The sequence below is a fragment of the Haliotis rubra genome, unplaced genomic scaffold (genome assembly GCF_003918875.1).
Source record: "Haliotis rubra isolate DU_JTF1 unplaced genomic scaffold, ASM391887v1 Scf240, whole genome shotgun sequence".
Classification (NCBI taxonomy): Eukaryota; Metazoa; Mollusca; class Gastropoda; order Lepetellida; family Haliotidae; genus Haliotis; species Haliotis rubra.
In genome coordinates this window covers 842413-860244 of record NW_025766448.1, presented here as the reverse complement: position 1 = coordinate 860244, position 17832 = coordinate 842413, and the positions used below count along the sequence as shown (strand labels likewise).

The 17832-nt window shown below is 37.0% G+C and overlaps 1 protein-coding gene across 1 annotated transcript in view; it reads left to right on the top strand.

Annotated features, from left to right (window-relative positions):
* LOC124278713 (glycosaminoglycan xylosylkinase-like) overlaps positions 1-17832 on the top strand; it is a 29975-nt gene that overhangs the window by 878 nt on the left and 11265 nt on the right. Inside the window, exons 2-5 of the mRNA XM_046714484.1 lie at positions 1538-1847; positions 4262-4385; positions 6557-6643; positions 9353-9462. Of these exons, the coding sequence (XP_046570440.1) occupies positions 1568-1847; positions 4262-4385; positions 6557-6643; positions 9353-9462 (601 nt within the window). The 5' untranslated portion in view covers positions 1538-1567. The remainder of the gene's footprint in view (positions 1-1537; positions 1848-4261; positions 4386-6556; positions 6644-9352; positions 9463-17832) is intronic.

Sequence of the window (17832 nt, the reverse complement as noted above, 5' to 3'; positions counted from 1 at the left end):
CACAAAAAATGTGTAGATAATTTCATTATGTGTCCCCAAATTTATTTAAAAGTGCACAATGATGATTGTAACTCAAAAAAGAGTCTGTCGATTGTAAACTAAAGCATGTATTGCATTACCAACAGAAAAAAAAAATATCTGAAAGATATAGGTAGGTATGTAGGTATGCTATGAATTTCAAAATAAATGTTTGACTCTCATATTGTTTTATTGCAAGTCACTTTGCATGAAACCTAGAATAAAACATGTATCTCATTCACTACTATCTTAAAAATTAATTATCAGTGGTAAGTGTGATGTTTCAGTGAAGGCTCTAATATTGTTATCAAACAAGTGATGAAACGGTGTTAGAACCTACACAGAAACAAGGCTCTCAGTGTAATAAAGAAGTTGTTCATTAATATATTGTTATCCTTCCTTACTGTCCCAACTTCTAAATGTGTCTCAAAGGAGTTGTACAACTAATGGGTTTAGGGGAAAAAAACGAATCTGTCAGACATTGCATAAACAACTGGAATAGAGCAGGGATCTCATACTGAGCTCAGAAATACCAGTGATCAACTGTCAATTTTACCCAGTAGCATTTCACTCATATGGAAATAAACTAGACTTATCATTTCCTTATTGTTAAACATCAGATCATTCCAGACCCATGAAGATCCAGGTTATAACTGATGATTAACATTCGATGCAAGTCATAACAGGTGACTACGCTTCGTGTAAAAGGTGACTGAATGTAGAGGGTTGAGGACTCACTGACTTGTTTGATGCATTTCATCTTATGCCAGTTGGGTAGATCCATGCCTGTCAATCACAGGATTGTCTGGTCCAATCTCATTCCATAATTATGGACAGTTGTCATAGAGCAGGACTATTGATGAGTGCAGCATTTAACAAGTATTGGTCAGTCAGTCATCAGTGTTTGTCACCCAGAGAAAACGTATCCGGACACTGCAGGGTAGCCAGTTGTGGAGATGCCTAGTCGAGTCCATTGTCATCTACATCACATGTTATATTTGGGATAACACTTTCTCAGTAAAGTACAGATTCTAGTACTTTTGGGTTGAGTCCCATCTGGGATTCGAACCCACACCCTAAGAGACAGGAACCTAATCGCCAGCACACAAAGTCAGTGCCTAACCCGCTCAGCCACCACGACTTCCACAAAATGGAAGTCGGACAACTGGTAGTCTAGACTGCGGACTTTGTGTACCCTTCTGATAAGTGTAAATTGGCATGGCAATCATGGCCGAAAAAAGCTATGATTAACTCAATGCCATTTAGAAAGTGGTCTGAGTGTGTGGGTTTGAATCCTGGATGGGACTCAACCCAAAAAGTACTAGAACTTGTACTTTACTAAGAAAGTGTTATCCCAAATATAACATGTTACATTTGACCTCTTTCTAAATGGCATTGTGTTAATCTTCATCTACATCATCATTATACCGCTGGAATATTGCTAAATTAAACAGCATACCAACATTTATTGCATGCCTTTTTTTTTTTAATTTTCACTTACATGTATATTATTTTTCAGGATAGAAGCGTTGCAGGATATGACTGCCACATGATGAAGTTGAAAGTGCGTTTAGTTATCTTTGCTTGTGCTGCGTTCATGCTGTTTGTGTCCTTCAAGATATTGGAACCAGAGATAAGGAGACAACGAAAGGATAGTGATAATTCTCTGATCGATGGAGGTGTAGTGCCCCTTGAGATGGTGATTAAAAGCCAGGTGGAGGAGTACAAAGTTGACTGGAAATATTCATTGGGTGGACAGTCTCCATGGACAATTGCAGCCAAGTGGATAGACAATAGGCATATACATCCAGAAAAGGTTCCAGAATTAGGTAAGTTGAATCAGGAGTCATGTACTGAGAGTGAATTTACACATTACTGTGCACCAATATTATATTATATCACTCAGTAGGAAGTTCAGAGGCAGATAAGGATTTTGAAACAGGAGACTTGCACATGATACCCAAGACTTAGCCAAATGGGCAGTTAACATGTGAGGCGTCTGAAAGATGTATGACTAAATAAAGTGATAAATACCGGTAGATAAGAGCCATAGGACTTTCGAATCGTCAGTATAATGTGTCTGAGTGGGGTATTCATGCTTCACTGTGGCATGGTATCTCAGTGGGCTAGCACTATAAAACCAGAGTCTGGGAGCCATATGATTCCCATTCTATAAACATAAGAATAACTGATGTCGTCATTGAATTTCAAGTGCACTGGACACTATTGATCAAAGATACCTGAATTCCAGTATAAACATTTAGCTATGTTCCTTATGGTAGTGGGGTGGTTGGATAGCCCGGTGGTTGAAGCGTTCGCTCCTCAAGCAGAAGATCCGGGTTTGATTCCCCACATGGGTACAATTTGTGAAGCCCACTTCTGGTGTCCCCCGCCTTGATATTGCTGGAATATTGCTAAAAGCAGCGTAAAACTATAATCACACACTTACCCTTATGGTAGTGATAGCAGATTTTCTTTACCTGAAATGAAAATTCACTTTTCTCAGACATCAGACACAGGGATATTTTACCCCTGTTTGTAAATGTTTATGATGCCAAAGATAGATGCATTCAGTAAACGATGGAGATACATGTATTGCAAAGACCATTATAATTATCTGGTATCCTCAAATGCGAATGTCAAATGGAGCCCTCACCTGTGCTCTTAGTATATCCTGAGTGAAAGAAAAGAAATGAAAGTGCACTTTTGTGGCATTTTATGGATTCTTTAATTAGGACTGCATGGTATTACTTCTATTAGTTCTAAGGATGGATAACAATGTATGGATGATCAACTTCTTTATTACAGTGAGAGCTTTCACTGCAATAAAGAAGTTGTTCATCCATTTATTGTTATCCATCCTTACTGCTCCAACTTCTAAATGCCTCACAAAGGAGTATTACTTCTGTACCGGTATACAATCATACATTTTGCAATATTTTTCCGAGTACTGGTATATGGGGTAAGAAAATATAACAAGTTTTGTGATAACCTCTAGAGCTGGGTATAGATGAAATCACTGGCTACAACCATATCACAAGCAACCCATGATGCTGTTCTTTTTCCTTACTCAGTATTTGCATGTGTTGGCTGTTGGGTATATGCCTAAACATATCTACAGCACTCAGGTTTCACATGGAACCTATTTAATGATCATGTGAATACATTTTGGCAAAATTTCATGTTTATGAACTGCTTTTTTGTCCCCAACCGCAACGTGGAACGGGGGACTATGTATTCAGCGGCGTCTGTCCGTCCATCCGTCCGTCCGTCCGTGCTGATTCTTGTTAACGCGATATCTCATGAACTGTTCTTCCCAATGTCTTCAAATATGGTGACAGTCTACATTGGGGGATTACCAGTCGATTTTGGTGACCGTGACCTTATCTTCAAGGTCACCATGACACTTTGAACACTTTTCAAACTCTTGTTAAAGTGATATCTCATGCACCGTTGTATCCAATATCTTCAAATTTGGTGACAGCCTACATTGGGAGATTACGCAGACACCAGTCGATTGGGGTGACCTTGACCTTATCTTCAAGGTCACCATGACACTGAACATTTTTCAAACTCTTGTTAACGCAACATCTAATGGACTGTTGTACCCAATGTCTTCAAATTTGGTGACAGTCTACATTGGGGGATTAAGCAGACACCAGTTTATTTGGGTGACCTTGACCTTATCTTCAAGGTCACCATAACACTTTGCACACTTTTAACACTTGTTAACGCGTTATCTCATGGGCTGTTGTACCCAATGTCTTAAAATTTGGTGACAGCCTACATTGGGGCATTACGCAGACACCAGTTTATTTGGGTGACCTTGACCTTATCTTCAGGGTCACCACGACACTTTGACCGCTTTCAAACTTATTTAAACACGATATCTCATAAAACATTGCACCCAATGTTTTCAATTATGTTGACAGCCTACATTTGGTGATTATGCAGACACCAGTCATTTCAGGCATCTTGTATGTGACCAAAAAATTGAAAGTAGTAAATATAGATATTCCATTCTTTAGCGGCGGGGGACATTGCCATATCAGTGGCAAACACTTGTTTTGTCTTAGTTGCATTAAGGTAACTATAAAAGCAATGGTATGTTTAGACCATAAAATTTAATTATGTTCAGTTCTGACAGAGTTATGTTTTAATTTCTTTTGCAATTTTGTATGGTGTACAAAGTTTTATCATACAGAATTTAAGGGTAAATTAATAATAATTATTTTCTTCACAGGAGCAGTCTTGAGAGAACTTGCAACCAGACCAATAATTGCTGCTGATGTTGGTGTCAAAGGAACACAACTTAAGCTGTCTCTAACTTTAAAAGGAGGTCAAATTGTGGCTTTTAAACCAGAATGGTGTGTGTTTTTTTATTGCTTTTCAATTTTTAGACTTTTTTCTACCTGCACTTTCAGAATATATTATCTTCATTAGTTATTACATGGTGTTCCCTGTGGTAAATCACGGCCCTGTGGTAAATCACGGCTGTTGTAACAGGGGAGGTATTTGTGGATTATGTGAGTATTTATTACATACTCATAGATCACTGTTATAAACATGATAAAGTGTGAATATTGCTGAATACAGTGTTAGGCAACCAACACACACACACTGATACATAATGGTGTAATCATTTCTTTATAATGATTTTTGGAGTGTATGTTTTCATAAAAGGGCATGTGTTTTATATACTCTTCAAAAAAAGAAACTTGACATAGGACAAATTTGAATTTTACTATTTTAGGAAAATATTTGACACAAACCAATCCATGCTGAATACCAGCATGTGGGGGAGTAGTTGCCCACGACAAAACATTTGAAAAAAGAAACGTTTAACAAAAGCGTAACGTTACACTCACGTCTGTAGTGAATCGCTAAAACGTACTCTACATGAATTGCACGAGCATCATGAAATTGTGTATCACCCTGAGCTGAAGCCTATGACTGTAGGCTTTAAAAAGCCACATCAATGGTACTCCACATGCATTGCTTTAAGCCACTATAGACGACATGGGAATCAAAAGACTGACCTATGGACCCGATACACAAATACTGGGAGTGTTTATGACAGACCCAGGTCAAGTTGACCTGGAGTTACCACTGCTGCCCAGGACCGCTACATCCGGTTTAGATATTTTCGTTCAAACACCACGGCCACATCATCCACAAAAAAATCCTGGACTGGTCCGAATCTCCGACCAGACAGTGCAAATGGCTATAAAAAGTCAGACTTTTTGCCAGAAGGCCTGTTCAACGTCACGTCGTTCCCTACATCAACATGATCTTTGGAGCATGACAATGCTCGACCACCGGATTCGTCCCCCATTGAACATCTATGGGATACTCTTGATCGATGCTTGCGCCAGTGTAATCCGCCACCTCAGACACTATAAGAACTGCACACAGCACTTCAGCAAGTGTATCAAAACATTCCTCAAGACAGCATTCGGCATCTCCTTCCTTCTATGGGTCACCACAGCCAAGCTGTTATCGATGCTCATGCTGGTCACACCAGATATTAACATTTTACTCTGACCAAGTGTCTATAATAGCCCTCTCTGGTTTTACCAAACACTTTCTGGATAATCATGTTTTGGAAATTTGATTTTACTGTAACTGAGCAATCATGTCACGTTTAAATCAGTTATATGCACTCAGTAAGTAAACTCCAAAACAGCATGTCAAGTTTGTTGTTGATGAGTATATAATGGAAATTTTCATTAGGCAAATTATTACCCTTTTTAAGTATATGCGACCTGTATAGGGTGAGACCTGAAACTCTTTGCATGGTAAGTTTAATCATGTTGTACCGCTAGGAAGTAACATTGGCTTGTTTAGATACAATGTGCAAAATAGGTTGTTTCATAGTTATCTTTAACGACCAGGCTTCCCCATATGAATAAACATGCTGAGAGCAACTTTCATTTGTTGACAACTTTAAGTGTCAACTATCTGTCAGGGTTAGCTACAGTGCTTTGTTATTGTTCAAAGTGAAGTGTAGTAGTTGGGAACAACCCATGTTCTGTTTTCATGGGGTTTTTTTTTTTGGGGGGTAGGGGGAGTGGGGGTTTGGCTATATTTGACCTCTTCATTGTGAGATCATGCACCTATATTGTAAAATGTGTCTCCTGGGAAACTACATGACCATTGAGGCTGAAACTACATCATGTGCATATGTTCCCTTTAGCCAATCTGAAATTATTCAAGATGTTTAAACAAAATTATAACATTATAACAGCCATAATGTAAAGAGAATTATGAATATCATGGCGCCATTTTAAAATTTTGGCATACTTTTTCCATGTTTACTATGTTCTTTTGTTTTTTAATGTTTAATGTTGGACTGTATTTTGACCATCTAACGTAATGTTATAATGATCTTGTGTTATTTTATATTCTCAGAGCAGAAGTTATACTTAGTAATCATCATCTCTGAAATTGGAGGGCCCACATTTGATCAGAAAAAATAAATCAAGAACTTCATATATATGAATTGTATATATATATATATATGCATCCTCCAATATAGGTATGCAAGACACGATATTATCAATGGGACACCCTATGCTGGAAGAGATCGCCACAATGCAGAAATAGCTGCTTTCCATCTTGGAAGGTGAGACCAATATTTTAATTATCTTGAGCAAACTTTGTGGATAACAACTTCTTTTGTTTCGACGTTTCGATACAGATTCTCGTACTGTTGTCAAGCTGGAATGATTTTGAGGATATTTTAATCATATCAGGACCCAGTTGTATCAACGCGTAATTATGTAATCATCAATTAAACACTAATCATTGATTAAATTCTTAATGTTTGATTAGTTAATAAAGTGTTTAAATACGGTTGTATAAACCCTTATTTAAACACCCATTAACTAAGTATGCCTCTAATAAAGGTCCCGTCATTAAACCATGATTAACTTAGGGGAATCCCCTAATTATTATCCATGATGCATTGCAGGTAAACACTCATCTATAGTCTGCATAATGGCTGCCGTCAGAAATCGCAGTAAAACTTTGAAAGTTGTGAAATACAGGCCTAGTTGAAGATCATATCAGTGTGTTAAACAGCAAACTGACTAACTCCATTACTAATGACAAAAAGAAGCAGATATGGGACAAAATAATGTCTGAGCTCAATAGCTTTGGGGTAAGCAATAGAACGTCCAAAGAAATCAATACAAAATGGAACAACATGTTTCAAAATGCAAATAAAAGTGTTTTCAGACAGAATATGGTCTACTACACTAAATGTGTCAATTTCTTATGTAAATATTATTCAAACAATCAAAACTTTCAAAAACATAGAATGTATACCCTATATCCACGTATGATATGATATTGAACAAAACTAAATGTAGATACTGAAGTCAGTTTCATGAAAAGTATCTGAACTATACGAAAATACACATCATAATACTGACAGTGTAATCGGAAGGATAGGGCGATGTGTTTACTCTTGTTCAGCCGACCTTCACCTCAAAGAAATTGCCTAATATGTGCACCAAGGTTGACGTGATGACATCACTATCGCTGACCCGATTTATTACAAAATGGCGACAAAGGGTACACAGGATTTCCATGCGAGGACTCTTCCCTTGATTCAGGGATCATTTGTACATAAATATGTGATGTAAGTAATCAGAATTATTCTGACTCTCTGTATATTGTTATATGTTTTTATAGTTTTCATTGGATAAATAAGAGAAGAAGCCAGAAATGCTGATAATTACCGTTGTCATTCTCGTTATTTTGCATCAGTCATGGCGTCACGCTGCACGGAAACCTTGATAAATTCTTATGAATTATCAAATCATTGCATTGTATCTGTTTTAATTTCCTGTTTCTTGGCACGATACTCTTTTCCATGCATATTCTAAAATATTGAGCCATTGCAAGCAAAGAATGGACGGCTGGGTGTCGGACAATTCCAGAAAAATGCTACGCAGTGTAAAAATCGGATTTTTCTTTGTTTACAAGTGCAATCTTTTTGTAATAATGTTTGTTTTCACCCCAATATCTTTCGTTTCATTTCATCTAGACAGTTGGTATTGGTGACAAAGACCATTTGTAATTTGATTCCAAAATATATAGGGAATTCAGTGATGTATTTCTCGCAGCTGAATATGAAATATACCGTGATGTAATTGGTGTCTCAATACCGCCTTCGCTAAACGTGATTTTGTAAACAGTATCCAATATGGCGAGAAAGCTCTGGCGTTTGTGTAAGTGTATTTTTCGAAAACATCCCAACGATTCTAGGTTAAAACCGGGCAACGTTTCAGAATTATCATTAGTGATTTTGTGAAAACTGATATCAGTGATCATTACTATGCTATTTTGAAATTCTATATTCCCAGTAATTGTCAAATTTTCACATTTCAAAACTTACAGCAAATAACTCTGTGAATCGCGATTACATATTGTGTCAAAAATGGCGATTACGGCGAAGTCTATTTTGAAAGGTTATTTTAAGCACTTTAGTTTTGTCTGATTTAATAGTGGATGGTATCAAGAAACAGGGAATTTCCACGAGAATTCAAAACTGTGAAGTATACTTGTATATAAATATGTAATATATTTAGAATTTTATTGAACTTCAAAGTGAGGGTTAAAGAGGAAGGACATATATGTCCCTGTGGCACCCGGTGGGGGTTAATTAATCCGTTCACGAAAATGTTTCTCTTTTCTCCGACGTCGAAGTTGATGGTACATTATGTTGTCTGCCATGTTGATACAGCTAATGATGAGTTAATGATACCCCCAAACCTTCATTAGCTTAATGATGGATTAATGAAGGGATTCCTTTATTAAGGATTTCATGCAACTAAAGATAATCAGTGATTAACTAATCATAGTTTAATTAACGATTAAAGCTTTATTAAAGTTTGATACAACCGGGTCCAGATCTCATAAGGTTGATCATTCACTAAGTACCCTGTCATTCAAATTGAGAAAAATAATTACTTTGTTCATTATTGGGATTTTTGAAAAATTCATATGTTCCTAATTCCTGGGAACATTACTTGCATCTGTAATAACATAACTTGGAATATTTATTTTCCCATATAGGACAATTGTTTCAGATTTTGGGTAACAAAAATCTGTCTCTGAGAATGGTCCAAGTAAATCCATATGAATAGCATGTCATTGTATTTAAACTCTGTTATTGATGCTCATGATGTCTCTGGATTGTCTGGCCAAGACTCATAAAGGATATGCTCTGGACATGTGAAACCCAGAGACTTTAAGAGAAGTTCCCACATTGGCAGAAAATAATGCTTCACACAGTGATTAGCCCATTTGATTGCCTATGTTACAGAGTGTTACAATTCCGACGCACCCCTCTGGCTGTGGGAAGAAGGGTGAACCTCAAGACTGAGATCTTGCCGGTAGCAACGCCAGAACTTAAGGCAACATTCTTCACCAAAGGTATGACCGCTGTGGTAGCTTGATGTCAACATTATTTCGTCTCTTCACGCCTTGGATTGATCATCTACAGACTAACCCTGCCAGATACATGTGTTCTCCATGTTTAGTGTTTCACAGTATTATTCACGGGGTGAATTTACAGTTTACTCCAACATGTGCCTTAATATAATCAGTGTGTAAGATCAAGAGTCCGTCCCTCTCAAATTGATCGAAGAAATATTGTGTGCCTTCCCACAGTATTCCAGAAAAGTCACACAACTTACTATTTTGAACCAATACACTAATTTTCAATATTTCTAAGCTTTACTGCTGATGTTTTAATTCATCTGATGTCATTAAACATGATGGGATTCACACATAGAAAATATTACTTTTTAAACTTATCCTATCTCACATCTTGTACTCTCTCTCATCAGTTCGACCTGCTGAGTGGAAACAGACAGCATATAAAATCCTAGGCCTCTCTTTTCTATATGCCCATGCACTCAATGCTGCCCCTTTATAAGGACGTCATAGGTGACTCCTGGGAAGCATGCAGCATGCACCACTACCTGCTCAAGTGACTTATCTCTCCTTAGTCATTCTTTTTCTTGTCGCACTGGTGTGTGGATGTATACTGCAATCCCTAAGAAGTTTTTCTAAGTTTCTGTTCCGCCCCTTACAACATGGGGAAAACTGATAATCCTACTAGGAAGAAGTGTTGCACTCAATGCAAAGCAATGTTTTCTTCAGCGGACCCCCATATTTTAAGTGTGGATTGTGTATGTTTTTGTAGTTGGGATAGGCAATGCGAGCAGTGTAAGCTCCTGTCTGATCCTGCCTCTAATATTTATGTACCTCTCTCGTAAGGCTGGAATACTGAGAGTGCAACATTCAATGCACTCACAGAACATCCTGAGATTCAATGTGGCCCAAGCACCATATTGCTTCACAGCGGATGACTAAACTGAGAATCATGGGGATGGGTGAATAGTTCTTGTGGGCATACTGTATTGCTTTCTTGATGACACGTCTATATACCCTGACCTTATGGATCATTGCACAGTGTCAGTGTTTAGAATAAGCATGAAAGTCAAGGGGTTTGGGCAGGAAGGAAAGATTTATGGATTCCTTGTGAAATATGTATTGCTATTATTGGATAATGACTCAAGACCTCCAAATCCCGCTCAATTTAGAAAGATGAGGCTTTGAGAATGCAATTAATTTTCAATGCTTATTGTTACATTTCTCATTAATAGTGCATTTGGAACAACGGCATAATGATTATTCCTTTGCTGATCATGCTGATTAGTGCTGTTCCTGTTTACATACTTTATGTGATCATATGCTGTTACAATTAGGGGTGGGTATTGCAGAGAATTTTCATATTGCGATATATTGGGATGCAAAAGCATATATTAAGATATGTATTGCAATATACTAGTATTGCAAGAAGTTTTGTAACAATAAACTACTTATAAACGAGTTAACGCATTATTTATAAAGCAAAAACACAACAAAATCACTATGCTTGATTAAGCTTTAATAAAAACTTTTAACCATGACAAAATAAAAATATAAATAATATTTGGCACAAATGAAACAAGGAAAACATAGACAGAGCAGTTACTAGTATGAACTACCGGTACTTTCTCCACTCTCAATAAAAGCCCTGAGATTATAGACAGCAACTTGACCTAGTCAGGACATATCGGGGATCATTGGTCATTAATGAGTAAATATTTAAAACATTCAGATCTAAAACATTGCGAAACACTTGAACAAAAATTACGAACACAACTTTATCAGGGTTATCGCTAAAACGGCACCACAGCAGAACGGCACCAAATTGGCAAAAACGGCTACTGATTTCTGGGCTAAAACGGCACCATATACCGAACTTAATCAAGTTAAATGTAAAATCTTTGAAGGGCCTTTAGAAGTGGAATGCTTAAGAAAAGCAAGATTTGTGGATGTCAAGTTCATACACAATATAGAAGTTTGCATCCATAAATCTTGCGGTCTCAGTTAATGTAATTTTCACCACGATCATTCCCACCACCATTACCACAGTTAAAAAATTGCCACGATCATCAAGGTTTCCGAGTGTAACGAAGTTTTCCGAATGCATGTCAAGATACCAGTGTTTGATCATCGTATCGCAATACGTATCGGTTTCATGTCTGAACCGGTTAATACCGGTAAACAGGTTATATTGCACAGCCCTAGTTACAATGCTTGTTTGTTTATTTGTGTACTGCTTTACTTCAACAGGCAGTATTCAACTCATACTCATCTTACTGACTGACTGACTGACTGAGTTTGGTTTTACGCCGCCGCTTTTAGCAATATTCCAGCAACATCACGGCGGGGGACACCAGAAATCATACTCATCTTAAAGAGGTTGGATACCTTTGTTTGTGCGCATACCGTATGCAAAGGGATGTGACAGTAGGAGCACGTATTATGTTACTCAGTTATTTATCTTTATCTTCCTTTCAATCATACTTCCACCATCGCTTATCTCCCCTGAATAAACATGCCATTCATCCTGAGGTTACACAACACCAAATGTTTTCCCATAGACTTATATAGTAGCCTTATATTTTTTTAAAAATAATCCAGGCTATCAACAGCCATTCCATGTGCACATGGGTACACTCTGGCCTTTAAACTACCATAAAAACACACTATCTGGCCAACTTGTCCGGCTCGTTTTGCGAGCACAGGAAGCGGAACACATCAACCCCAGATCCGCACCAAATGTCGCCTACTGGAAAATATCTGTACACACAATAAGCATAAGTCATGGTGATGAAAATCACAGCACTGAATACTTAAAATTGTGGTCAGTTTTAATTACTGGTTGGACATGCTTTTAAAAAACATAAACATCTTACACTATTTCATCCAATCACAGCTGTCACATGTCTTTATCTCTTCATTTGTTTACATCGCATCTCGCTCAGTGAGCAAGCGATTCTCATTTAGTGTAGTATAACCTGTAGGAAAATTTAGAAACATTTGCCCTAGGCAAATCTGTGACTTATGTACTGTATATACATGCAACTTCTCAGAAAAAATATAAAACTGCATGAAGCTTCAATACTTTTTCCTGTCCAACATATCTATATGGCACAAGAATATATGGATTTGCTGCACTGACAGAGCTGTAAGAGTTATATCATGTCTATTTCACCAAAGCTATACAAAATGCACTTCTGCATTAATAGAGAAAGTTTTTAAATCATACATATACCATGGGAGTTTACTCTTATTTCACCAAAATGGGGGGCCATGGGTTAATTCCATGCATGACTGGGACTGCCTTGATCATATCAATCCAAACTATATTTTGAACGACAAAAATCATTGAATTCAGGCCAGAAATTGGACAGGTTTAACATTAAGCAGCTTTAACATCCTGACATATATAAGGCTGGATGATGAACTTTGCCAGAATGTAATGAGTGAGGGGTTGGATTATGCCTAGCAGTCTGAAACACTGACCACAGTACCCTGCCGCCTGTTAGTCGATCAAGGCAAATGACCCTTTCAACAGATGAAATCACTTTTAGACCACAGCATGATAAGAACTTACACTTGAATCTATTGATTCATCAAGCTAAGACTTTGAAATACTTCCAGAAATTCAAAACTATTGACTGTGTATTGTTTTGAGGCTGTTACACTTGCCAACTTCATGTATAAGCCAGTTTAGAGGGAACAAAGTGAAAAATCCACATAACTTTGGAAATTTATTGGTTACCCTGCCTAAACTGAATATTTTTAATTACAATTAACAGTATTTGACAATATCAGCTAAAAACAGAGCTTCTCTGCAGTAATTTATGGGTTACTGGGTTAGAGAAAGACACAATGTATTTGGGTAAACAGGGAGATAATTTTAAGATATCGAACACTCTCATGTCAATAAAATGTGAATTCAGACCCATAATATTACATTCCACAAGGGTCAGTTGTTATTATTTACATCTAAGCAGCTTCTGGGATTGATGTACAGCCCTTATTTCATGTCTGGGAAGCTGAAATACTACACACTGAGGCATTAAGGGGACACTGTCAGAAATTTCTAATGTATGAGGATGACCGAGTGATGGAATTTGGTAGTGAGACATTGTGGTGCCTTAACTGGACTGGGACATAAATGTACTATATGTACCTACATGTCCAAGTACTGCAACTTCTACAAGGCCGTGAAGCATATCGAAGCAAAGGGTATGCTTGATTAGACACTGCCAACAACAGACTTCGGCCGATGTAATGAAATACCACATTGGATGTGAAGGCTTCTTTTCTGCTGTATTTGTGAAGATACACCTCCCCATTCACCAACAGGCATTCTACAAGCTGAAAATAGTGTTGAGATTACATTAAATGTCAAATCATAAAATCTATAACAGCAATGAGACAGTTGTTAATAAAACAGAAATTCATTTTGAAAGTCCTATGGGTGAAAAAGGGGTATATTTTAAAAAGGAAAAGAAAAATTAGGTCGTTGCATATTCAAAAGGGGACAGGCAGAAAGAATTGATCATATGCTACACTGTTTGCATTTAAAACAAGGGTTTGTGACATGTTCTGCTGTCAGCAGTGAACAAATTTCATGATATTCTTATCATTTGACTTCAAATTGACCCTCAGGAGATTAACTTAGACACTCACATTGTTGTGGCAGTGGTGATTTTAACCTAATTTGTTGTCAAATTCATCAGTTCAACAAATTTAGAAGCCAGGGAACCACTACTTGATGGTAAAACTCACCGTGAGGGTCTTTTCCCACTGTTCGACCACAAAACGAAGCAACGTTCATATTCTGGACACTAAAACAATCTATTCCACTCAAAACAGCCCTATCTTTACTCCCAGTACCTTTAAATTTGCCTCTACATTAATGCTAACATGTTTCCATGATTAAATAAACACAGGAAATCATGTAAAGTATGAATTACTGAAAAGTGCTCGAACCCTACAGGTTACACAACACCAAATGTTTTCCCATAGACTTCTATAGTAGCCTTATATTTTTTTTAAAATAATCCAGGCTATCAACAGCCATTCCATGTGCACATGGGTACACTCTGGCCTTTAAACTACCATAAAAACACACTATCTGGCCAACTTGTCCGGCTCGTTTTGCGAGCACAGGAATCGGAACACATCAACCCCAGATCCGCACCAAATGTCACCTACTGGAAAATATCTGTACACACAATAAGCATAAGTCATGGTGATGAAAATCACAGCACTGAATACTTAAAATTGTGGTCAGTTTTAATTACTGGTTGGACATGCTTTTAAAAAACATAAACATCTTACACTATTTCATCCAATCACAGCTGTCACATGTCTTTATCTCTTCATTTGTTTACATATGCATCTCGCTCAGTGAGCAAGCGATTCTCATTTAGTGTAGTATAACCCTGAGGTAAACCTGGGCAAGAGTTATCTCCCCTTATCAAATTTAATTTGGGTATGCTGTTTTAATTGGAGATAATGTTGATACCCTCTGGTAACATATTTTTTTTTTTTTAATATTAATCTAGTGTGAATTTACTATAAGAATTCATTTTATAAAAATATCTTGTTATTATAAAAAAAATTCATTGATGAACCAATACACTAATTTTCAATATTTCTAAGCTTTACTGCTGATGTTTTAATTCATCGATGTCATTAAACATGATGGGATTCACACATAGAAAATATTACTTTTTAAACTTATCCTATCTCACATCTTGTACTCTCTCTCATCAGTTCGACCTGCTGAGTGGAAGCAGACAGCATATAAAATCCTAGGCCTCTCTTTTCCATATGCCCATGCACTCAATGCTGCCCCTTTATAAGGACGTCAGAGGTGACTCCTGGGAAGCATGCAGCATGCACCACTACCTGCTCAAGTGACTTATCTCTCCTTAGTCATTCTTTTTCTTGTCGCACTGGTGTGTGGATGTATACTGCAATCCCTAAGAAGTTTTTCTAAGTTTCTGTTCCGCCCCTTACAACATGGGGAAAACTGATAATCCTACTAGGAAGAAGTGTTGCACTCAATGCAAAGCAAGGTTTTCTACAGCCCCCATATTTTTATGACCCCCATATTTTAGGGGATGCAGTGTGGATTGTGTATGTTTTTGTAGTTGGGAGAGGCAATCTGATGCGCCTATGAGCAGTGTAAGCTCCTGTCTGATCCTGCCTCTAATATTTATGTACCTCTCTCTCGTGAAGGCTGGAATACTGAGAGTGCAACATTCAATGCACTCACAGAACATCCTGAGCTTCAATGTGGCCCAAGCACCATATTGCTTCACAGCGGATGACTAAGCTGAGAATCATGGGGATGGGTGAATAGTTCTTGTGGGCATACTGTATTGCTTTCTTGATGACATCCTATATACCCTGACCTTATGGATCATTGCACAGTGTCAGTGTTTAGAATAAGCATGAAAGTCAAGGGGTTTGGGCAGGAAGGAAAGATTTATGGATTCCTTTGTGAAATATGTATTGCTATTATTGGATAATGACTCAAGACCTCCAAATCCCCTCAATTTAGAAAGATGAGGCTTTGAGAATGCAATTAATTTTCAATGCTTATTGTTACATTTCTCATTAATAGTGCATTTGGAACAACGGCATAATGATTATTCCTTTGCTGATCATGATTAGTGCTGTTCCTGTTTACATACTTTATGTGATCATATGCTGTTACAATTAGGGGTGGGTATTGCAGAGAATTTTCATATTAGCGATATATTGGGATGCAAAAGCATATATTAAGATATGTATTGCAATATACTAGTATTGCAAGAAGTTTTGTAACAATAAACTACTTATAATCGAGTTAACGCTTTATTATTTATAAAGCAAAAACACAACAAAATCACTATGCTTGATTAAGCTTTAATAAAAACTTTTAACCATGACAAAATAAAAATATAAATAATATTTGGCACAAATGAAACAAGGAAAACATAGACAGAGTAGTTACTAGTATGAACTACCGTACTTTCTCCACTCTCAATAAAGCCCTGAGATTATAGACAGCAACTTGACCTAGTCAGGACATATCGGGGATCATTGGTCATTAATGAGTAAATATTTAAAACATTCAGATCTAAAACATTGCGAAACACTTGAACAAAAATTACGAACACAACTTTATCAGGGTTATCGCTAAAACGGCACCACAGCAGAACGTTTGAGACCAAATTGGCAAAAACGGCTACTGATTTCTGGGCTAAAACGGCACCATATACCGAACTTAATCAAGTTAAATGTAAAATCTTTGAAGGGCCTTTAGAAGTGGAATGCTTAAGAAAAGCAAGATTTATGGATGTCAAGTTCATACACAATATAGAAGTTTGCATCCATAAATCTTGCTTTATCTCAGTTAATGTAATTTTCACCACGATCATTCCCACCACCATTACCACAGTTAAAAAATTGCCACGATCATCAAGGTTTCCGAGTGTAAACGTTTTCGAATGCATGTCAAGATACCAGTGTTTGATCATCGTGATCGCATATACGTGTCGGTTTCATGTCTGAACCGGTTAATACCGGTAAACAGGTTATATTGCACAGCCCTAGTTACAATGCTTGTTTGTTTATTTGTGTACTGCTTTACTTCAACAGACAGTATTCAACTCATACTCATCTTACTGACTGACTGACTGACTGAGTTTGGTTTCGCGCTTTTAGCAATATTCCAGCAACATCACGGCGGGGGACACCAGAAATCATACTCATCTTAAAGAGGTTGGATACCTTTGTTTGTGCGCATACCGTATGCAAAGGGATGTGACAGTAGGAGCACGTATTATGTTACTCAGTTATTTATCTTTATCTTCCTTTCAATCATACTTCCACCATCGCTTATCTCCCCTGAATAAACATGCCATTCATCCTGAGGTAAACCTGGGCAAGAGTTATCTCCCCTTATCAAATTTAATTTGGGTATGCTGTTTTAATTGGAGATAATGTTGATACCCTCTGGTAACATATTTTTTTTTTTTTTAATATTAATCTAGTGTGAATTTACTATAAAAATTCATTTTATAAAAATATCTTGTTATTATAAAAAACAATTCATTGATGAATCAATAATTAATGTATCAAATCTTACATACTACCTTGAAAATTGATTTTCCTGGCTTATTTCATATCAATACTGAAATATCTTTATTAAAAAATACATATTGAATAATAAAAGTATTAAACAATTTACTTTTAAGAGAACTTTTGTTGACATATTACTTTTTACAGACGGTGCCACAAGGGGGCGCCACTTGTCAAACAAATGCTGTGGCGACTTGCTATTTTTATTACATAATTAGATTTGGGACACATTTTTCTACAAAATAATACCAAATT